The following is an 18,931-nucleotide window of genomic DNA, read 5'->3' as shown; positions in this document are numbered from 1 at the left end:
TTTCCAGGTTTATTTTATTTAGATTATACATTTATGCTTTTAGTTTAGTTGGTTAGTTTTATTTTACGTTTTTTTAGTGTTCGGGTTAAAATATATATATATTTTTTTTTCCGACCTTCTGCCTACCAGCTCGCCGAGCTGGTCGGCCGAGCCAGCCAGCTCGGCCGACGTGAGGCGGTTCGGGATTTTTAATCCCGAACTAAAAAAAAAAGAGAAAAATGTTTTCTTTTTAAGGGGATGACTATTCATCCCCTTCATCACTTTCTTCTTTCTTCTTCTTTCTTTCTTTCCTTCTCTTTTCTTTCCTTTTTCCTTTTTCACAACCCCAACCCCCAAATCCACAAATCTAACCCAAATTCAACAAACAAGGTATGAATTCTTACCTATTTTTTATTTCTAATATGATTCTAGGATTAGATTTTAGTTTGGAGCATTGATTTTTGAAATATGAGGTAACCCTAGGTTTTGGGATTTTTTTTTTTTTTTTCAATTAATCACTTGTTTGCTTGTTTTTCTTAATCTTCTTGCAATGTATGACATTGTTATGGTCAATTTATGCTTTGAGTATGATTTGAGTTCTTAATTTATGAGTTTTGGAGGAATTGCTCAAATTGGGTAAAACCTCCATTTTAGCTCAAAATTCAAGTATGTAGTTTATAGTTGAAAACTTATCAATAGGACTCCTTTTCACATTCTTAGCACGTTTTGGTCACTGGGCCTCATTGATTTTGCATGGTTTAAGAGTTACGGGTTAATCTTAGGGACCGACACCTTGCATTTTGGTCCCTAAGTTTCTAAACTTCAACTTATGCCTATAAGTTGGATATTTGGACATTTGGGTTTTAACTATATGAATATGTTCTAACTGGTCCGTTTGGTCTACCTCTCAGGTGCTATGGGCAGAAAAGGTAAGGCTAAGGTCGTGGTTGACAATAATGCCGACTCCGACATTGAATTCAGTGACGTCTTACAAGCTAAGTATAATCCTCCTTTTGGGTTAGTCAATGAGCGTGAGGCGCTATTATATGATCGGTTTTCTAAGCAAGACCATGCTACCCGAGTCATTATTGATCAGAAATACCTAACATCTCTAGGGTTGGAAAAGGATTTCAAGGAAATCCTAAAATTCCAAGGCTGGTTTTACCTAGCCACAAAAAGGACTCTAGCATATGATAACTACACCGTGGAATTTCTGACCACCTTAAAAAAGGAACTGCCTATAGGAACTGATAAATATTCCTTCAGACTGAACAGTAAACCTTATCGTCTCAGTGAGACTGTGATAGCAGCTTGTATGGGAGTCTATAACTCACCTGAAGCAGTCTCGGGTTTTGAGGAACCCATGACATTGAGCAAAGCCTGGTACCAATTAACGGGGTCATCAGATTATGACTCCCGCACTGCTAGCCCAGTCTCTCTCCTAGACCCAATGTTGAACCTTGTACACAAGTTTGTAGCACACAACTTGCTAGGCAAAAACGAGAGCAACAAGGTCTCGAGCACAGAATTGCTCATATTGTGGTGTGTGGCCAATCATAAACCCTTTGATAATGTGAAAGCTATCTTTGAAGGTTTTCAGAGCCAAGCAATTAGAAAACGCGGCTCACTTGGACTTGGATACTTGGTAACCCACTTCCTAAATGACCAATTCAAAGATTTGGACATCAAGGAAGAGGGTTTCCACCCTACATTGCTTAACTCCAAATTTTTGGGAAGATCTACTTTTTATGAAGTTTTGAATAGGGACCCATCTGGAGGAGCAAGCTCAAGCGGAAGGGCGCGGAAACGAGCGCGGAATCCACCACAACAAGGAGAGGAAGAGCACGAAGAATCTGAGGAGGAAGAAACTGCAGCTGCAGCAGTAGGGGACCACACGGAATATCAAGAGCCGGGGATGCAGGCCCAATTCCAAGCAGTGAACATAATGATGGCAGAGATGAGGGACCTTAACCTCCGAACCTTTAACACTGTTCAACAAATGGACCAACGATTCACCAATTTTGAACAAAACATGGATCGGAGACTTATAGGCCTTGAGTATATAGCGAAAGACTACTGTGAGCGCTACAACATGCCATGGCCATACCCCCCGACCGATCAGTAAGTTGTCTTCTCCACCCTAACTTCTTTCATATGCGTTTTAGTGTTTTATATGCAATGTTGGAACTTATTGCATGATTTAAGTGTGAGGAGGAGGGGTAGACAAACTTACAAAAATTTGTATAATTTTTAAATGTTTGTTGCGTCGTGTCTAGTTTAGTTTAGCGTTTTCAGGTTTTATTTATGTTTTTGCATGTTTAGGACCTAAAACCGTGAACCTCCTTCGAATCTAAACTTCGTTATTTTTCCTTGAGGGCTGAGAACCGAATCTAAGATTGCATAACAACTAGTTTAGGTGTAGGACACAATCCTTGTATCTGTAAAAGCATGAGCTAAAGTTTGCATTTAGACTTTACTTTTGAAGAAATGCTAAAATCATTACTTAGGTAGATAACTTAAGAATTGAAGGCATGTGATATTAAACTTGAGTTTGGGGAGAACTAGTAAGCACAAATTTGAAACCCAAGAACTGTGAGTTGAATTTGAGCCCAAGAGCGAACATCAAAAAAACTCTTTTTCTTGACATTTTTGTGTGAATGCTTTGACTTGTGGACATATTACAGATTTTGCACCTAATACTGAGTTGAACCTACATGCGATGATTTGAGATGTTAAACGATGAATCAGCCTCACTAGAATTAACCCTTTTCTTTACGTTATTTTCTTTTTTTCATCCACTCTAGGAAGCCACTTCGAGCCTGTATTTTTGTAGTTTGTAGATTTTTCTTTCGTTCTAACCCAAATTTTTGCAAAGCATCACTTGGTTTGTTGCTTAACCATAGTTTTTGCAAAGCTCGCATTGAGCCTTTGTTTTCTTCTAGCGCTTTATCCTTGTTTATGGCACCATAGTAGCAAGCCAAAAGGCTAAGAAGTGAATGAGCGTTACTATCCAAAAAGAAAAAAAAAGAGAAAAAGAAAAAAAACAGAAAAAAGAAAAGAGACGAACAAAAGAAGGAGAACCATATCTCCCAAGTCTTAAAATTAGAACGTCTCAGAAAAAAATATGTAAATAACAAGCTCAATCACTTCACAATTTGCTAAAGCCATTTTAAACTTTGTTTTTCTAGCGCTAGAACTCCTAACCCTTGTTGTACCTTTAACCCTCTAAACACATTACAACCCCAATTTGAGGCTGTTTTTGATATCATCGAAGTCATATAGCATAGTAGAGGAACTCGGATGGACGTGCAAAATCAACGTAATCCTAAACAAGAACATAAGCCAAGAGTAAACACTTTAGCCACCAAAATTGTGTGAATTGAGTGAACTACCTATGGTGAGGTGTTTTACTTAGCTATCCCCTTAAGCTCGTTTAATTGAACATGTGTCCTTTTTCTTAAACATATGACCTGTGATAATTGAAATGCGGCTTTTGGATATCGTGTCTCTACTTTGTATTTTCGAATGCATGTAATTACAGATGCTCGAAATTGTGTCAAGCACCTAGTCAAACCAGGAGGTTTTCTAGCTTGCTTGTGATTGCGGGTTTAGTTTTTAGTTTACTTGGGGACAAGTAAAGTTTTAAGTGCGAGGAGGTTTGATAGGGGTCAAAAACCCCTATCTTTGGGTACGGTTTTAGGACGGTTTTTAGCATTATTTCATGAATAAGCGAGCAATTCTCGCATTTATATGCTTTTGTGTGAGTTAGTTAGAAATTGGAAATGTTTTATTAACTTTTCGTTGTTTAGGCTCGTTTTCTGGTAATTTTAGCCAAATATGGCCAAAATAACATGTACGACAGATTTTCATTATCTTTTATAGCTAATTGATCCGCCAAAAGTCACACAAAACGGAGTTTTCACTTAAAATGAGCGATTGGCGGGTCAATTTAGCCTTTGGACTAATGTTGTTTGGAGTTTCGTGCATGTGCAGGAACGAATTCGGGTGAAAAATGCATTTTGGGACATTCAGCAGACACGCACGGGCGTTCTGGGCATTGCCGCACGACGAACTGGCCTTCGTAGGCCAGCTCGCCGAGCAGGCCGGACTGATTCCCGACCCCACAAAGACACGTTTGACCCCACGACTTCCCACCTGCAAAAGGATATGAATTAGGTCAGAAAGAGGACCCGAACCGCGTCTATAAATAAGAATTTCCAATTGTAAAATAGACATCTTTCATTATTGTAAATTATCTTAGCTTTTCACCCTTGAAGAATTCTCTCCACCTTCTCCATCTCCTTCAACCTCCATTGAAGAAGCTCCGAAGCTCCATCCACCGAGGATTATTCAAGGTCCGTCCTTAAGACCTAGGAAGCCGGCTGCAGGGTAGACAGGTTCCCTGAAAGGGATTTTCATATCACCTTTTATCTTACTATGTTTGTACCCTTTGATACAGTCTATGAATCCTAGGCTAATCGTATCCCGTGACAATATTCTTCACCTTTAATGATATTTTAGCTCTTGTTTTGTTCTATGATTCATTTATTTAATCTTTGTCTTACGCTTTATTCAATTGGTTTAACTCATTCAAAAGCCCCAAAATCTAGTATGCACATATTGTGAGCTGAATCTGACCTAGTCAGAGCCTAGGAGATTGACGACCTCTTAGTTGATTAAGCCCAAATTGATGAGCCTTAGACCTAGTTTCGGCCTTACAAGGGAATCACGCACTAGAGACTTTAGGAGGGTAAGTAGGGTTAATCGCCTTGAATACAAGTGACTTAGATTAGGTTTTTAATCTATTGACCTAATAATCTATCTTCATCATTATTGTTCATACCATGTTCCTTCGGGTAATTGCATTAGTGAAAGATCACCTAGGAGTAGTTTAACTTAATTAGGAGTAGAATAACTTAATTAGGAGTAGAATAACTTAATTAGGAGTAGAATAACTTAGCTAGAAGTAGAACAATTCAACTAGGAGTAGGTTAACTTAATCAAAACAAACTCAAAACCCACACAGCCTAGATAACACCTGAGACCAAGTAGCCCGATACTTGTAGTAAATAAGTCCTGTGGATTCGATACCTGGACTTTCCAGATTTTATTACTTGATAACGATGGGGTACACTTATCCCTTAGTGAGCCTTGCGGTACCGAACGACGTGAGGCGCATCAGACACCCCAGGAAACCTTACTTGAGCAGAAACATTAGCATAAACTTTATCAAGCCTCACAAAAGTACTATTCCGCTTCCAAGTAAACTTATGACCTGCAGCTCCCAAATCAGAAAGCCCACACAAATCCATACTTTTCTTATGATTCAGACAACGATTAACATAGTGATTAACACCCCCTCTCTGATCACTCATAAGAGCAATATCATTAAAGTCTCCGACCAGAAACCAAGACTCTGTCATACTAATACTCATAGAATAAAGAACCTCCCAAAGCCTTTTTCGATTAGTCATAACAGGATCAGCATAAACAAAGGTAATAAAGAAAGGACTATTACCCGGAAAAATCACTTTACTATGAATAAACTGTTTATCCATACTTATAATATCAAAATGAACCCGGTCTGGCTTCCAAAAAAGCCAAATCCCACCTGCCCGGCCAGTAGCTTCCGATCTAACACAATTCCAATTTCTAAACTTTTTAACCACCTCATCTGCTTTAACTCCACTAATCTTAGTCTCCGTTAAAACAAAGCAAGAAGGATTAAACTGTTTAATTAAATCTTTAACATGGACACGGGTAGCCTTGCTAGCCGCTCCTCTAACATTCCAAATCAACAAATCCATAGAAGGAAGACTACTGACCCCACCCAACACTTAAACTAGATATTTATTAGGGGCTCCTAAGAGCCTTCCTGAGGTACCATTAGGCCCCTTTTTATCTAAACGATTCATAGAATTCATAGGATTCTGGATACTTTTCTGCTTGCCTTTAGGCTTTTTCATACTACTTTTAATAAAACCCATTGTCTTCCCATTATTCGGGTCAACACAGGATTTAGGGATACTAACCTCTTTATGTTTGTCCCTTGCATATGAAACATTAGCTTTTGAACCATTCTGATCTTCACCTTTGGAGATAAAGAGGGGATTAACAGTCTCTACCACTTTATCAGATGGCTCAGCAGACTCTAGACCTAGCATACTTTGCTCCATGTGCATGTCTGATTGGTCAGCTTCTTGAGCTTCCACACAATTTAGAGCCCCAAATCTAGACCCTGAGGTGAAGGCCGAGGCAACCCCAGAACCTTTATCAATAATCGGGCTAGTCTTCTCATTATCAACAGGAACAGATTTCGAATGATTCAAAGAAGTTTGAATATTGATATCCGGAGGATGATTCTGAACAACTGAAGGGTGTGTCCTCCGTCTGGCAGACCTTTTAGCAACCATCCAGGGGCCAAAATTCCCCTCATCTTTTTGGGTACCTTCCACTCTACTATTCACAACCTCACTAACCTCCTTCACCCTCCTCGAGCACCCATCATAGGTATGGCCATACATGCCACATTCAAAGCAAATATTGTGCAGACCTTCATACTCAATAAAGTAAACTTTATTATGAATACTAAATTTTGACAAGAGTGGTTTAGCAAGGTCAATGTCAATACAAACTCTTGCAAACTTACCTCTAATAGCCCTTATGGTTGTTTTATCCACATGGTGGACCTTGCCAACCAACCCACCTATTTTGTTAAGAAAACTTTCATTGTAATACTCGATCGGAAGCCCTGGGAATCTTACCCATGTCAGAATTCTATTAACCGAACAGTCATGTGGATTAAAATTTGGAACCCATGGCGTTAAGGCTAGAACTTGGTTAGAAATAATGTATGGACCCCCATTAACCACAGCATTAAAATCCTCAACTTTTGTAAACTTGATTACATAGTAATCATTTTCCAGGTCAGTAATACTGACTTTCCCTTTCTTCGCCCACTGTGCCTGAATCCTCTGAGCGAAATAACTGAAACTGATTCTTTTACCAAGCACTGTAATAATTAAAGAAAGCTTCCATTTAGCCCTAAGAGCTCGCTTCTCTGGCGAGGAAAGCCGGATCACAGGACAAAGCGGATCATCTTGATCACTGTCCTCTTCATCTGACTCAGAAAAAACTTCTTCTGACTCACCCTCCATAACAACTTCATCCATACAAGGTTCCTCCTCCCTTACACCCATCACTGTATCTTTCCATGAAATCCTTCCTATTCCAAGGTTAGAATTAAATTTGTTTGCCAAATCCCCAATATGTTTGTTAGAATCATTCACATCAACCCGAGCATTGGATGATTCCATGATCTCCCGAGTCTCCCCACCACTAACCTTCCCTAACCTAATCAAATCCCCTTCATTCGAAGATATCCGAACTCCGTTTGCCTTCCCCAAAGCGGTAGACACCACCTTTACAAAATTAATCCTACCCGCACTCTCCCCTATCTCTTGGGATCCGTTAGAACCACCACCTAAATCACCATTCGCCGCGCCAACTACCTCCACACAGCCCACCTTTCCAGCCACCAACCGGACGCGGCAGCCCTGCCCCACACGACACCATGCCGATCTCCCCTCTGTCCTCACCCTCCGATCCCCTCTCGCTTAAACCCTCACGCCCCCTACCTTATCCACCGATCCCCCTCCTGCCCCGCCAGCCCAGCCGCCCACACCCCTATCTCCCTCTGCCACAAACGCGACACCAGATCCCCCTTCCCCCTTCCTCCTTGCCGATCTCCTCCTCCACGATATCCTCCCCCTGCACGCCCACTCCTTCAACCCGCCCTGCCTCAGCCGCCGCACCCCATCTCCACCAGCCGCCGCCCCTCTCTCCCTGGACCTTTCTCTCACCCTCTTAACCATAAAACCCTAGCAGAGCTTTTTTGAGAGAAAAAAGAAATTATCTTAATAACCTTAGTCCTTTCCCTTTAAATTATTCTAATATAACAGATATGATAGTTTCAATTTAAGTTATTCTAGTGAGTTTTCTATGTGAATTTGATAAAATAATTTTATTAAAAGAAAAAGAAAATTTAAATGATTTTATTGAAAAAAAAAAATTGAAATTTACCCAAACTTTTGGAGACAATTAGCATAACTTACCCTTTTTTCTTTTTCAGAATAAAAACCAAAGATTTGACTGTTTGAGTAGTTTAATTTTAAAAAGTGCATAAAGAAAAGCTAGCCAGATGGAGTGGATAGAAGAGCACAGACAAAAACCCGCCATCTTAACTTAACCAAAACCAGAGATTATAAAATTTCCTACAAAACCATACACAGTTAAAGCTTCATTCATGGCGTCTATGCTACTCTCTCACTACTCCACTCTCTCTCCATCCTCAATTTCTCCCTCCACTTTCACTTTCCTATCTAACTCCCAATCTCTCTCTTTCGGAATCAGAAAGTCCTTTAATCAGAGACGAACCCGCCAATCACTCTCTGCCTCTGCTTCTTCCGCCTCCCTTGAGGCTCTAATCTTCGATTGCGATGGAGTCATACTGGAATCCGAGCACCTCCACCGCCAAGCCTACAATGATGCTTTTGCTCATTTCAATGTCCGTTGCTCTCCCCACCCTCTTACTTGGGACCCCGATTTCTACGATCAGCTTCAGAACACTATCGGTGGCGGAAAACCCAAAATGCGATGGTCCGTGCATCTCTGCATTTCTTCCATCCACCTTTTCTTTCAATTTTGAAGTAAACAATCAATTTTATCTTAATTAAGGTACTTTAAAGAGCATGGTTGGCCTTCTTCCACATTATTCGAGACGCCTCCGGAGGACGATGAGAGCCGCGCCAAGTTAATCGATACCCTTCAGGTTTTATTTTCTCTCTGTAATTATTTGGAGAAGAGCAAACAACTGAAGTTGAGGAATTTCTGTTGCTATTGTAGGACTGGAAAACTGAAAGATACAAAGAAATCATCAAATCTGGAACTGTAAGGAGACATTTACCTTTCTTGACTTTTTTCCCTCTCTTTCAAATGTTTAATGTGGAATAATTTTGCTTAATTTTTCGGAATAAGAAATGGGTAGGAGTAATTACAGGCTAATATCCTTTTGAGTAGGTGGAACCTCGACCTGGAGTCTTGCGATTAATGGATGAGGCTAAGGCTGCTGTAAGATACTTGGTGTCCATTGATATAACTCCTGAGAACATATCTTTTCATTTTGTGTAAATTGATTACTGGTATTCATGCTATATTCTATCTGCTGTAGGGAAGAAAGTTAGCAGTTTGCTCTGCAGCAACTAAAAGTTCAGTTATTCTCTGTCTTGAGAACCTTATAGGAATTGTAAGTCTAATCTATAGTAAATGTTAACCTTTGAGGAATCCTAACCCCATTCTATAACTTCATAGGAATAGGATTATAACAATGTCCTCATTTTGTAGGAGCGTTTCCAAGATCTTGATTGCTTCCTTGCAGGTATGTTGTCATCTAATGCAATATGCTCAGTAGGTTTGGTCATAGGATGACAATATTATAAATTTTATTTGTAAGAGCAACATTTTTGTTCTGTTTATTCTCATTTGGCACTGGATTTGCACATGAGCATATGTATGCGTGGGTGTATATTGGGTTCCTATTGGAGTTATATGAGTATGTATTCCTGCAATTAATTAAGAAATATTATAATGTTCATCTGTCCTCATTTTATGATAATTTATGATAAATTGACGTTTGAGGTGAAACATTTTGATATTTCTAGTTTGAATTAAGTTATGTGCAACTTAACTAATAACCTTACCCTTTTTATGCATGATATGCCTACTTTCTATTTCATAAGAATATCAACAAGGTTCGAATGGTATAGGGAGTCATTCAACATCATATACCTATAGGATTTTAGTTTCCTTCTTCACATTATGACATTGCTTCAATTCTAGTGTACAAGACACAGATAGACATGATAATATATCATATATGGGACGATGAATACCAGTTATGCAATTATCAAAACCACATATCCTCCAAATGTATTGCTCTTTCCTGCCCCATCTTGGCTAGCACTAACAGGAGTTGTCCATACTTTCTTTTTGAGGGGAGCATGAGAATTCCAGATGCTATTCAAGCTGGATTTCACCAAGTTTGGGATTATGTTACTTGATTGTTACCCCACTAGTTCATTTGGTCAGATAGATCATTTTAAAGTTGTTTCTGCTCTTCTGAGTTCCATGTATTTTATTATTTTGTTTACCCCCAGTTTTCAACACTTCATTATAGTTTGACACCTTTCTTCCTACTTGCAGGTGATGATGTGAAGGAAAAGAAGCCAGATCCATCAATTTACATAGCAGCTGCAAAGGTAATTAACATGATGATTGATATAATAATTTATTCCTTTAAAACATGAAGACATGGAAAAGCAAGCAAAGCCATAAGTTTGACTTATGAATGCAAGATAAGTTGGATGTGCTCTTGGCATTATCAGGATCTGATCTTCTAAATTGTTGTCATATGCAGAAGCTAGGCATATCAGAAAGAGATTGTGTGGTAGTGGAGGACAGTGTCATTGGTCTACAGGTAACCCTTATTTTTTCCACTTTTACTAGCTTATTATGACTTTAGGAAGGTTCTCATAAAAGTTCATGTATGTAGGCTGCAACAAAAGCTGGAATGTCATGTGTGATTAGTTACACACCTTCAACAGCCAACCAAGTACGTCCTCTCCCTTGTTCTTTGTTTGGAACTCATTGCCACATAATCCATTGGTTCATGTTATTTTTTAATCAATTCAGGATTTTAGTGATGCCATAGCAACTTACCCTGATCTGAGCAATGTGAGGTATGGTGTCCAAGCAATATTTCGTTGTTCTTGTTTCTCGTCGTTGAATACATTTTAACTTTTTCATATTAATTCTGCAGTTTAAAGGACTTGGAGTTATTGCTTCAAACTGTTGTTGCTGCCAGTTAGAGTACTAGCACATTGCTTGGAATCAAGATAGATTTTGATTGATTTTTGGCCACTTGCCATTAAGTTCATCATTTGAAGGTATTATATTAACCATTACCATTTTTTATAGAAAGAAATATTTCTGTAGTCATCCCTGAGAAAATACACATTTTCAACCTTTCCTGTATTTGTTCATTGAGTTGCAGTTGTAAAGGTGAAGAAAATAACAAAGTAAATGATATATGTGTGAGACTGTAATTATCATGCTTTTGCAGTCATTGCTTCTGAAGTCTGGTATGGTTGATGTTGTGCTGATTAATTTATATATTTTTGTAAATATGAACTTTAAAAATTTGTATACAACAACAACAACAAAGCCTTAGTCCCGAAATGATCCGGGTCGGAACTGTTGGATTGTGAATCCCTTGATTTTCTATTAATCATGAAAGGGGTATTTATACAATAGTATGATTCCTATAATTATGCTAGAGGTAATTATAATAGGAAATACAATAAAGAGAGAATATTAACATATATAACAATATCTAACACACCCCCGTAGTCGAAACGGGAGGAGGACGCACGTTGAGACTAGCCCGAAAATCATCAAACAATACAGAAGGAAGGCCTTTGGTGAAGATGTCTGCAAGTTGATGTCGAGAAGGAACATAAAGAACTCGAACCTCGCCTTTGGCGACTTTTTCCCGTACAAAATGTATATCCATCTCGACATGTTTGGTCCGCTGGTGCTGAACAGGATTCTCGGACAAATAAACGGCACTGACATTATCACAATAAACCAAAGTGGACTTCCGAATGGGACAGTGAAGTTCGAGTAGGAGATTTCGAATCCAACAAGTTTCGGAGACAACATTTGTGACGCCCCTATACTCGGCTTCGGCACTCGAGCGAGAGAGGGTTGGTTGCCTCTTGGCGGACCAGGAGATGAGATTGTCCCCAAGAAAAACACAATAACCAGAGGTGGAACGTCGGGTATCCGGACAACCTCCCCAACCGGCGTCAGTGTAAGAGACCAATGAACCAAGAGATGATGGAGTGAGAGTAAGACCGAGATCCAATGTACCTTTGATATACCGAAGAATGCGCTTTATGGCTGCCATATGCTGTGTTTTTGGATCATGCATGAATAAACACACTTGCTGAACCGCATAGGATATACCGGGACGAGTAAGAGTCAAGTACTGTAAGGCGCCTGCTAGGCTTCGGTATTCCGAAGGGTCATGGTATGAGGATCCGGAGGAGATGCTAAGCTTCTGTTTGGTGTCAACCGGAGTGGCACAAGGATTCGAAGAGCCGAGACCAGCTTTCTCTATAATTTCTGAAGCATATTTCTTTTGAGAAAGGAAGAGAGAGCCAGGTGAGCGAGTGACAGAGATCCCTAGGAAGTAGTTCAACGGCCCTAAATCTTTCATGGCAAATTCATTACCCAATTTAGTGATGATGGAGGAACGCAATTTATCAGATGAGGCCGTTAGAACAATATCATCAACATAAAGAAGCAAAGAAGCAATCTCCGTGCCTTGGCGAAACACAAAAAGTGAGTGATCAGACATACTATGAGCAAAACCCAAAGTAGAGAGAAAGGTTGCAAACCGTTGATACCAAGCCCGAAGGGCCTGTTTGAGACCATATAGAGATTTTTGGAGCAAACATACATGATCAGGTCTAGCAGGATCTCGAAACCCCAAAGGCTGATGCATGTATACAGTCTCATGAAGGTCACCATGTAGAAAGGCATTTTTGACGTCGAGTTGGTGAAGACCCCAATTTTTGGAAAGAGCAATGCTTAGAACTGCTCGAATAGTGGCTAGCTTCACAACTGGACTGAAAGTTTCCCCACAATCAACCCCCACCAATTGATTTGCTCCATTGCCAACCAAGCGGGCCTTATATCGCTCAAAAGAGCCATCAACATTGATCTTATGCCTGAAAATCCACCAACTTCGCAAAATATTAGCATTAGGAGGACGGGGTACAAGGACCCACGTCTTATTTTTAATAAGAGCATCAAATTCCTTTGTCATGGCATTCCGCCAATTGGGATCACGCAATGCAACAGAAGGGTTAGAAGGAAGAGGAGAGATGGTGGTGGAAACATGAAGGTTTAATTTTCGAATAGGCTTAAAAATGCCGTCTTGGGCACGTGTCCGCATGGTGTGGGTAGGGGGAGCTGCTGGCGGGCTCGGGGTAATGTTTGGTGGTGTGAGAGGTGCTGATGGGCCAGGAGAGATGGACCCGAGAGGAGAGGGAGGTAAATGGGAGGTAGAAGATTGGTGTGGCGGGCTTGGGCCTGGAGATGGAGCTGGGTCGAGAGGCGGGTAGGGCGGTGGAGGTGATATGGGTTGGGTTGGTAGTGGGGCGTTGGGCCGGGTAGGTGGTGTCGGGTGGGCTGGCGGGTTAACAAAAGAGGAGGGTGAAAGGGAGGGATAAGAGGTAGGTATAGTCAAAGAGTGGAAGGGATTAAGTTGGGTAAAAGGAAAGGTATTTTCATCAAAAATAACGTGTATGCAGAGAATGATCTTCTTTGTGGAGATGTCATAACACTTGTATCCGCGATGATTTGATGGAAAACCTAAGAAGACGCAAGGAGAGGAACGGGCTTGTAATTTGGTACGAGAGGTGGAGGGAATGAGCGGAAAACAGAGACAACCAAAGATACGAAGATGAGAATAGATGGGTTGACGTTGATAGAGGACTTGAGTGGGGGATAGATAACCAAGAATTTTGTGAGGGAGGATGTTTAGAAGATATGTAGTATGAGAAAGAGCATGGTGCCAAAAGTTAAGAGGGATAGATGAGTGCGTGAGAAGAGTGCGCATGACATCATTAATTGTTCGAATTGTGCGTTCGGCTTTGCCATTTTGTGGAGAGGTGTGAGGACAAGAAAAACGAAATTGCATACCATGTAGAGTGCAAAACTCATGAAATTGAGAATTATTATATTCACCACCATTATCACATTGGAACGTTTTGATGTCTTTTTCAAATTGAGTACGCACAAAATTACGAAAAGACAGAAAGACGGAATAGACTTGAGATTTTTGTGCAAGAGCAAAAGTCCATAAGAAATTGGTCCAAACATCACTGTGCACAATATCAAAAGGCATACTTGAGACATTAGTAGAGGAATAAAATGGAAGTTTGACTTGTTTTCCAGAAATACAAGAATGACAAATAGAATCAATTGATGAACCATTACAAGAAATTAAATTATTATTCCGAAGAGAATTTAAAACTGTGGGCCCTGGATGATCCAAACGATTGTGCCAAATATTACTAGAGAAGGCAGAAAAAGCATAAGATAAAGTTGGTGATGTAGTCGACGAGACAGGATAAAGATCGCTAGCACTATTACATCTCATGATATGTCTCCCCGTGTGAAAGTCCTTCACAGAGAAACCAAAAGGATCAAACTCAACAGATACATTATTATCAACAGTAAATTTGCGGACAGAGATAAGGTTTTTAATTAATTTGGGTGCATGTAAAACGTTGGTTAGATGTAGAGGTTTGGAGCTAGGATTTAAGCATGCATTACGTGAGCCAACAACCGGAATGGAATGACCACTACCAACAATAATATTAGAATTGGTGCTCTTATTAAAGTAAGATGTGAGTGTACCTGCATCCGCCGTCATGTGCGACGTAGCGCCAGTGTCCATGTGCCACTCCCCCGAAGGTGGTTGAATAGTCAAAGTATGCATAGCCTGCTCAATGTTGGTCGGGTAATATTCATAGCCCATTGATGCGCCCTCACCTACGTTAGAGATGAGAACTCACTAAGGGATAAGTGTACCCCATCGTTATCAAGTAATAAATTTCTGGTTTAAGTCCAGGTTATCGTCCACATGATTTATTTCTGCAAGTATCGAGCTACTCGATCTCGGATGTTATCTAGGCTTAGGGGGTTTTGAGTTGGTTTGTTTAAATTAATCTACTCCTAGGTTGAATTACACTATTCCTAGCTAAGTTATCCGATTCTAACTAAGTTATTCTACGCCTAATTGAATTACTCTACCCCTAATTAAGTTAAACTACTCCTAAGTGATCTTTTACCAATGCAATTAACCGAAGGAACATGAAGGAATACGATGATAATGAAAATAGAATGTTTAAACAATTGAATTGAGACCTAAGTCACTTGTGTCCAAGGCGATTAACCCGACCTATCCTCCTAAAGTCCCTAGTTCGTGATTCCTTTGTAAGGCCGAAACTAGCTCTAAGGCTCAGTAATTTGGGCTTAATCTTCTATAGGGTCGTCAATCCTATAGGCACTGACTAGGTCAGATTCAGCTCGCAATATGTGCCAACCTAATTTTAGGATTATCGAATGAGTTAAACCAATCAGACAAAGCGTAAGACAAAGATTAAAACATCAAGACAATTGAATAAACAAGAACTATAATATATATCAAAGATGGAAACATTGTCACGAAGTTACAATAAACCTAGAATTCATAGCATGTATCAGAGGCTAGACAGAATGTAAAAGAAGAAAAATCCCTTTCAGGGAACCTGTCTACCAATGCAGGCGTCTTTCTAGGATTTAAGGATGAAGTTTGAGCAATCCTCGGTGAATGGAGCTTCGGAGGTGTCTTCAATGGAGGTTTGAAGGATATGGAGGAGGTGGAGAGGATTTCTCAAGGTGAAAAGCTAAGAAAATTACAAAGGAAAAGATATCTAAATTACAATGGAAAAATCCTATTTATAGACGCGTCTCGGCCCTCTTTTTGACCTATTTTCGTGTCCTCATTGATGTAGGAAGTCGTGGGGTCCATCGTGGCTTCGTGGGGGCGGAATTGGTCTTTTTGACCAATTCCCGCAGGTCTGCTAGCCGAGCCGGGCTACTCGCGACGAGCAGCGCCCTGCTCGGCGAGCAGGCCTCTGGCGGCCTGCTCGGCGAGCAGGCACAGTGCCTGGGCAGTGCCGGGGCGGTGCCTAGGCAGTGCCTGGGCAGTGCCTGGACGGTGCCTGGGCAGTGCCAGGGCTGCTCGCCGAGCAGCGCCCGGGCTGCGCGCCGATGCTCAATTCGCCGAGCGACTACCGGGGGTCCCCGAGACTCGATTTTTGCCTGAAATTGATCATTTTTTAACCTGCACACGCACATAAACTCCAAACAACATTAGTCAAAGGCTAAATTGACCCGCCAATCGCTTATTTGAGCAAACGCTTCGTTTGGTGCGACTTTTGACGGATCAATTAGCTTCAAAAGATAACGGAATTATAATATGCATGCCATTTTGGCCGTATTTGCCTAAATTGATCATAAAACGAGCCTAAACAACGAAAAGTAAATAAAACGTTTCCAATTTCTAACTAACTCACACAAAAGCATTTAAATGCGAGAATTGCTCGCTTATTAACTAAAAAACGCTAAAATCCGTCCTAAAACCGTACCCAAAGATAGGGGTTTTTGACCCCTATCACCCATATGGGCTTGTTGAGGACGCGGGCCCAGCAGCCCGGCTTGAGGAGATGCGGCCATGGGAGAGGGCGGGGCTGGAGAATGCACTTGGGGACGGGCCTGCTGCCAAACGGGGTAGGGGCACGGAGGAGCGGCCCATGTGTTGGAAATTAGGCTAAGGTATAGCAGCGGAAATATAAAAATTTTAACCTATTTCCATAAACCACAAGATCCGTTAACCGTTATTTCATATAAAGAGGGATAAGAAGAATTACCTTTTGATGATCAATCTACCGTTGTTAATGAAGTGCCCACAACTCTTCTCTGAGTTCCCAAACACGAAATAGAACACGGGAAGATTAATTTAGAATCAACCGTTGAATAGCAACCAAAGTAGATTGCCTCTAACTAATCAACACAAGATCAAGGATAAAAGAAATAGATGAAATCAATTGATCAAAGGAAGCCGTAGAGAAATCTCGTCCTCGAACTAGGGGTGTCGAATTTTCTCTCTCTTGTGCTAGGGTGGATTTCGAAAATCTCAGTAGGGGATTAGCATAGTAGATCTCGAAAATCTCAAGGGGGAGGGGTATTTATAATCTCTTGTATCTAATCCCTAGTTAGATAGAATTAGGTTACTGAATAGGAATTCAATTCGGAATAGAATTCCTAATTATTATCTCACTATATATCTAATATATTAAGGATAATAATAATAACCTTATTGGATAATAATAGGAGTATAATAATCTAATTAAAACTCCTAACTTATTTATCTCTTAATTAATTTAATTCATAATCCTAATCTAATTAGGATTAACAAAATCAAATTAATTATTCATGTATTTCCTTACATGAATTTCGACCCCCCTTAGTCCATGGGCCTTCTTGGGCTCAATTGGGCTTCCATCAATTAATTAACATCTATCTCTCTTTTAGGTTCTAAGTCTTATGTGTGACCCATTAGGTTCTTATTGCTTCTAGCCGTATGCAACGTTATTAAATTAATTTTCAAAGAATTATATTTAATCTTTGCATAACGGAATGATGTACAGAGTATGTGATTAGCAAGTCCGTAATCATTCCCCCGGAGCTATAAGAAGACAGGTTGATTCTGTCGTTAACCTTTCCGTATTAGTTACATTATAATTCGATCCTTTATCAACTACATCCTTGAACTGAATCTTATGACTATGGGTGATGTCAAGTCACATATAGCGAGACGTTTGTTTTACTTGTACAGGCCGAGTCAACTCAAATAGATAGGTTAAGTGAAATCTGTATTTCAACTCTTAAGCTATCACCTTGCAAGGATTTAGAGTCGAGTCTTCCACAAGCGATCCATGGATGTATCTCCCATTTATCGGGAGTGATAAATGCTCAATCCAATATATAACGATCCCGCAATCACTTCATGTAATACCCAACGTCTACTGTTCACACCCCAGAGTCATCTCTGTTAAGGATCGTGTTACACTAGAGTCAAAGCGTCACATTCCGTAATCCAGAATACCAATTAATATTCCTTTGAGTCTGAGGATTAGTTATACCTATTAATACCAATGAGATGAACAGGTGATAAAGATGAATCTACCCATCCTGTTATCTCGAATCGGATCCCCAATCCTAGTGAACAACTTTTCATTGGATCTATGTAACTGTCCAGATATCTGTATATATGAAGCTTGTGAGATCAGCTTTCTGTCGGACAGAAGACATTGTTACATACAAGTCTCAACAGTGATATATCAATCCTAAACATATCACTTGACTTGGGGTGGTTTTAAGTTTATCAGTTTATTATAAAGTTTTATCTCACTTCATGCTTGTATGAACACTTTATAATCACTTTAAATAAACTTACGGATTTCCTTTTATTAGACTTTATTTAGTGCTTAAAAGGGATTGCCTTTATATAGTTATAAAACATATATCTCATTAAAACAAATGATATAAAGAACAATTCATTTACATTAAGTTTGTGTCCTAGAACAATTGTCTATAGGACACTAAACCCCAACATACTCCCACTTGGACTAAAGCCAATTGTTTCTAAAACTTATCCCAGTAGAAGTTAAATGACGATCATGTACTCTCTGGGTTAAAGGCTTTGTCAACGGATCTGCAACGTTGTCCTCTGTAGGTACTCTTTCTATTCTCACATCTCCTCTAGCCACAATCTCTCTTATGATGTGGTATCGCTTAAGGTAATGCTTGGACGCATTATGAGACCGTGGTTCCTTTGCTTGCATAATGGCTCCATTGTTATCACAATACAGTGCAATGGGATTTACAATGTCAGGCACCACACCAAGTTCTGTAATGAACTTTCTAATCCAAACCGTTGCCTTTGCTGCTTCCGCAGCTGCGATATACTCTGACTCGATCGTAGAGAAAGCTACGCTTCCCTGCTTGGAACTCTTCCAACTGACCGCGCCCCCATTCAAGATAAACAGGTATCCTGATTGGGATTTAAAATCATTCTCATCTGTGACATGACTTGCGTCTGAAAATCCTTCTATTTTCAGATCACCTTCTCCGTACACTAGGAACATATCTTTAGTTCTTCTCAAGTACTTAAGAATGTTCTTGATGGCAATCCAATGCTCGTCTCCCGGATTCC

The 18,931-nt window shown here is 40.1% G+C and overlaps 1 protein-coding gene across 2 annotated transcripts; it reads left to right on the top strand.

Moving 5' to 3' along the window:
* The first annotated feature begins 8,185 nt into the window (after positions 1 to 8,185).
* LOC136228578 (haloacid dehalogenase-like hydrolase domain-containing protein At4g39970) lies at positions 8,186 to 11,166 on the top strand. 2 transcript variants are annotated; one of them, XR_010688754.1, is made up of 12 exons: positions 8,186 to 8,637; positions 8,716 to 8,809; positions 8,884 to 8,928; positions 9,058 to 9,108; positions 9,209 to 9,283; positions 9,382 to 9,415; positions 10,240 to 10,295; positions 10,454 to 10,513; positions 10,589 to 10,648; positions 10,729 to 10,775; positions 10,856 to 10,982; positions 11,090 to 11,166. XR_010688754.1 is itself a non-coding variant. In XM_066017005.1 (11 exons), the coding sequence occupies exons 1-11, from the start codon at positions 8,285 to 8,287 to the stop codon at positions 10,902 to 10,904; spliced, it is 924 nt and encodes a 307-aa protein (XP_065873077.1). In that variant the 5' UTR covers positions 8,186 to 8,284; the 3' UTR covers positions 10,905 to 11,166. The 2 variants fall into 2 exon arrangements, 1 of the variants encoding a protein (XP_065873077.1); XM_066017005.1 differs by having other exon boundaries at positions 10,856 to 11,166.
* The last annotated feature ends 7,765 nt before the right edge of the window (positions 11,167 to 18,931 follow it).

The sequence above is a fragment of the Euphorbia lathyris genome, chromosome 5, assembly GCF_963576675.1.
Source record: "Euphorbia lathyris chromosome 5, ddEupLath1.1, whole genome shotgun sequence".
Lineage (NCBI taxonomy): Eukaryota > Viridiplantae > Streptophyta > Magnoliopsida > Malpighiales > Euphorbiaceae > Euphorbia > Euphorbia lathyris.
The sequence above is the reverse complement of the archived record's forward strand: the minus strand, read 5'-3'. Positions and strand labels throughout refer to the sequence as shown.